Below are 4996 nucleotides of genomic sequence, written 5' to 3'. Positions count from 1 at the left end.
CAGAAACCAACTTTAAAAATAAAAAAAATCTGCTAAAGGAAGAGCTAGGGATAATCATGGGATGGATTCCAAATCCAGATTCTAAGAAGGATTGGTTTTCAAACTCTTCTCAAATCTATTAAGATTTTGAAGAAAAATTTACAGATCCATTCCACTAAGTTAACGAGTTAGTATTGAGAATTTTATTTATTAATGAACTTTTAAACTTTAATAAAAATCTAAAAAATTGACAAAAATAAAATTGGTATTTCATCATATGAGTTTCAGAAATAACAACACCAACTAATTTAATTCGAGTCCAAAAAATATTTTATCATACCGAGTTTCACCAATAATATAAAATTCGAATCAGACACTCCTTAGTCCAAGAAAACAATAACAAAAAATTTGATCTTCAACGCAAAAAATTTGATCTTCAACGCAACACTCACCAAGTTAAAACAATTAAGTTCCAAAATAAAATAACTAGAGAATGGAAGAAGATTTTCTTACGAGAGGTTGTTAGGTTAAGTTAAACCTAATTGAAAAGGTTATCTAGTAATTTATACTAATATATAAAATGCGAGGTAAGACTTTCCGTCTCACTTTTATTTTCTTAAAAAACTCACAACATATAATTTTTTTATTTATAAAAATCATTAGATAACTCTTAGAAAATAAAAATCATAAATAATAGTCATGTATTTTCTCACTCACTCTTCTCGTGTATCTTCCCCTCTCCTCTATTTCTCTATTCTTTTCTCTCTCATGAGCCCTAATATCACGAAAAATATTTTCTTTTCTAAACTCTCATTCAATTTTATGATTTTCTCTCTTTATATCGTTACTTATTAATTAATAGTTTTAATACGAGGTTTTTCATTCTTAATAAATATAAATCTATTATCTTTTTTCATATTTAGCAACTCTGCACGTAGGATGGGTGGTTTTCTAGTAATACTAATAAATGCCCGAGGATCATTTGGTAAAATAGAGGAGATCTTTGAAGATCTTTGAAGCAAAATATCTCACCCTTTCTAAATTTTTCTATACAGAGTTTTGACAAAAAAATAATTATTCCCGACACCATTCATAATCCAGTGGAAAATATCTTTTAACAGTTTATTATGATGCGTTTGGTTTCAGAGTTAATGTAATTTTGATTTTGATTGTGAAAAATGATAAATGATTGTGTAGTTTGTTGAGTTAAAATTAAAATTAAAATTTTTAACTTGAAAAATATGTATTTTTATTATATAGTGTATTGAATTAAAATTAAAATTATAATTTTTATAATTTTAACTGCGAAATCAAACGGATCATTAGATTTTAGGACATGAAAATCATGTTTATCATCCCTAAAGGGCAAAAAAAAGGGGGGAAAGTAAAAAGCAAGAACAATTAAAGCAATTTTTTAATGTTACAAAGCAGTCGGTAGATAGATAAAGGCGGCTCCCCTGAGCAAAGACCGTTCCCTTTCCTAAGGCATCTCCAGTCAAATTTTCAACTCCCCCTTCTCCTTCCTTTCTCTTTCTCCCCTTTTCTCTCTCCTCTTTTTCTCCCCGATTTTCTTGGTTAATTCTAATTTGCCCCCTGAAGGTTCACCTTTTACCTCGATTTGCTCCCTATAGTCTCAGTTTTGTCTTAATACCAGACCAACTCCAAACACCAACAGAAACGATTCGAAAATATAAATCAAGTGATCTGTACAATGGATGGAGTAACAACGGTAAGTCCGGCTCAATACTACCATCAAACCTGAAGAATAAATCAGTAAAGGTTCTTAATTCACGTAATTTTTAGAATTTTTGAATATGCAACACAGACGAAACAATATATGGGAATATTAACGAGTCCGATTAAGAAAGTTACCCCTTATTCTTACGTTGATTAATAATAATCATGCCAAGTTTCTTTTCTCACCTTGTGTGTGAACGACCGACGGATCTGATTTTCATAAATGATTTGTATGGTGCATTAGCAATCCTAATAGTACCAAAACGGGCTGCGCAGGCATAAAGTACGGGAAGCAAATTGAGGTAGGACTCGAATCACCAGAGGGGCAACATGAAATTAACCCTTGTCAAATTTTTAATTTCATGTCCTTTTTATTTTCCAACTACTCCCTACGTCTCCTCTCTCTCTTCAATTTCCCCTATAAGATGATCCATATATCAACTGATCCCCATTCCAGACCGTTCGGCACATAGCAGGAAAGCTGAGCTGACTGCTGAGAGCTCCTCTCAAGCTCCATAGCCATGGAGATCCTCCCTGGCCCTCCCTTGGACTTCAACTTCCATAGCACAGCCTCCTCTCCGTACACCACAGCCCCTTCCAGCCCTCAGCCATTTGGCCACAACCACCGTTTCTACGACAACCTCAGTGCCCCCACTAGCCCCACCCAATCCTCTCCTATCAACAACTTCTTCCGCCAGATCAACCGGTCGAGGAAGTCTCTCTCCGCGGTTCCGTTCGACTGGGAGGAGAAGCCTGGGGTCCCTAAGCATAGAGGTAGAACAACAAGTACCGAAGATGGTGAGGTGGATGACGATTTCGAGTTCGATTTTAGCGGGCAACTGGATGCCAGAGCGTCTGCTTCTGCTGATGAGCTGTTCGACGGTGGCAAAATCCGGCCCCTGAAGCTGCCACCTCGGTTGCAGGTCGGGTCAGGAGATAACGAGTCGGCGTCCTTGACCACGTCCCCGAGGACGCCCAGGTCTCGGTTTTCCCCGAAGAAGAAACCGGTCCAGACGGAAGATTTCGATCCGTTCGCTAAGGCATTGGAAGAAACCCGGAAAACAGAGCCGCCATTTCAGCAGAGAGTATGTTATGATGTTTCTGCTCCTATTTGTTCCATACTTAATCGTATGTTACCGATTTTGCATCTCCGTCGGTTTTTGATCATGTCGTCCAATTGCAGGAACAACGGTACACCCGAGGAAGAGACCGGAACCTCCGACCATCATCGTCATCAACTTCATCAAACTATTTCCGGCGAGGAACGCGGTCTCTATCCCCCCTGAGAGTGTCAGACATAGTTCTTGATGAGGAGGCCAACAAAGGCCCTTCGTCTTGTGCTGCTGCATCAACACAAGCGGCAAACTCTGTCAACCCGAAACCTGACTCGTCGGCTGCCTCCTACTTCTCCTCCCTCCTCTCATCAATCTCGTTCACGAAAGGTTACCGCAAATGGAGCTTCCGGGACTTTTTGCTCTTCCGTAGCGCGTCTGAGGGCAGAGGGACGAGCCGGGATCCGCTGAGGAAGTACACAGCCCTGTCTAGGAAGGCAGCCATCATTGCGGAGGATGCAAAGAGCTGCAGCTTCCGGTCGACCGATAGCGCCGGATCCTCTATCTCGAGATCGAGCCGGAGATCGAGGTCAAACTTGTCTGCCCACGAGATTCACTACACGGAGAACAGAGCGGTCTCAGAGGAGATGAGGAAGAAGACCTTCTTGCCGTACAAGCAAGGGTTGTTGGGTTGCTTGGGGTTCAATCCTGGCGTTAATGAACTGGCCAGGGGCATCGGGTCTATGGCGTCGCGCAGTTGATCGTCTTTGAAGGGGATATGTCTATGCTCGGACGGTGCCAATCACGCTATAGGAGGCTTGTTGGGATCATAGTACTTCACGCTTGCTTAATCGGCGAAATATACAATCACCTAGATGCAACCAGTAGTACTAATCAATATTTGTAAGCAAGTCCATTCGTAGTCTAGATTTCTATATATAATTCATTTACTTACTAGACATAAAATTTTGTTTATAAACAACTACCAAAATATTTAGACATTATATATGATCTCAAATTTATTTTTTAAACTTTCGATGAAAAATAATGAGATGTCCCGACTCTATTAACTGAGACTAATTGTCACTCAGACATCGACTTACTCTAACTACGAACAACTACATAGATGACCCGCACATGCGGATGTTGGAGATTGATGGAATTATAGAAAAGATGACGACTCGTCACACATAGCAAAGTGAGGGAATGGTTGAGGGAAAGAAGTGAGCCCACACAGACATGTGAATCGAATATGATCCTTATACCCCCTAGATTGTGACAATGATGGTAGGCCATACGAAGCCATAAAGGCAAGATGGATCCGAAGAAGTTGAGGTATTGAATATGCGATAGAATGCATGACGTGGTCCATCGAGTCGATAATAGCATGACGTGGTCCGTCGAGTCGATAATAGCAGAGAATCGAAAGTTTCTCACCTCAATTTCTGAATGGAATGATCTTGTGTTTGGATTGAGAGTTATAAAGGATTATGAATAGGAGGATTACAATAGATTATTTATTTAGAAACTCTAATAACCCTCCATAACTCATCCTTAAGGGTGCATTTATTTTTCAAGTTAGATAGTGATTCAACTCAACTCTATTTTTTGTAATGATTGCAAGTGTTGATGAATATATTGATGTGTGAGAGAATATATATAGATGTTTATATAAATGTGAAAATAAATAAGAAGTTTATTATTAAAAACTTAATTATAAAAATAATTATAAAAAAATATGAGAGTGAAATTATTATTAAATAATAAAAAGATAAAATATTAATAATTATATTGTTGAATTTAAAAAAGAATATAGTTTAATTGGTTAGAGCAGTGATCCAACTTGAAAAACAAACGCATTATCCATCTTCGGATTATGCATAAATTTTCCAGGTTGTTTCGTGATGTGTGCACGTTTAATTTGCATTATTGTTGGCTAGAACAGTTCCTAATAATTAATCTAATGCATCAAAAAAGGAGAAAGATCGAAAGAATCATTGAAAAGATGAAAGGTTTAATTTCAATCTCCCACACCCCAGAGATTAAACCCATCTTTACTTGGTGAGCTTCGAGATAATATTCGTCCATTAGCATTACAAAATTGTAATGATGGCGGGTGTTGAAAGATTTCTTTTTTTCTTTTTAACTTTAATTACAAAAAGTCCAATCCGTGTCGCACGTGCTGTCTCCTTAAAGACCGAACAGCTCGTGACCATGAACAAGTACAC

General features: G+C 38.1%; 1 protein-coding gene across 1 annotated transcript; it reads left to right on the top strand.

Annotated features, from left to right (window-relative positions):
• Positions 1–2074: 2074 nt before the first annotated feature.
• Positions 2075–3796, top strand: LOC116194242. Its single transcript, XM_031523002.1, has 2 exons — positions 2075–2801; positions 2900–3796. Exons 1-2 carry the CDS (start codon positions 2238–2240, stop codon positions 3527–3529), a joined length of 1194 nt encoding a protein of 397 aa, XP_031378862.1. The 5' UTR covers positions 2075–2237; the 3' UTR covers positions 3530–3796.
• The last annotated feature ends 1200 nt before the right edge of the window (positions 3797–4996 follow it).

This window comes from Punica granatum, chromosome 2 (genome assembly GCF_007655135.1).
Source record: "Punica granatum isolate Tunisia-2019 chromosome 2, ASM765513v2, whole genome shotgun sequence".
NCBI lineage: Eukaryota > Viridiplantae > Streptophyta > Magnoliopsida > Myrtales > Lythraceae > Punica > Punica granatum.
The sequence above is the reverse complement of the archived record's forward strand: the minus strand, read 5'-3'. Positions and strand labels throughout refer to the sequence as shown.

Coding starts and splice junctions, on each gene's coding strand:
- LOC116194242 (XM_031523002.1), top strand. CDS start 2,238: ATGGAGATCCTCCCTGGCCCTCCCTTGGACTTCAACTTCCATAGCACA. Junction 2,802..2,899: donor AGCCGCCATTTCAGCAGAGA/GTATGTTATGAT, acceptor GTCCAATTGCAG/GAACAACGGTACACCCGAGG.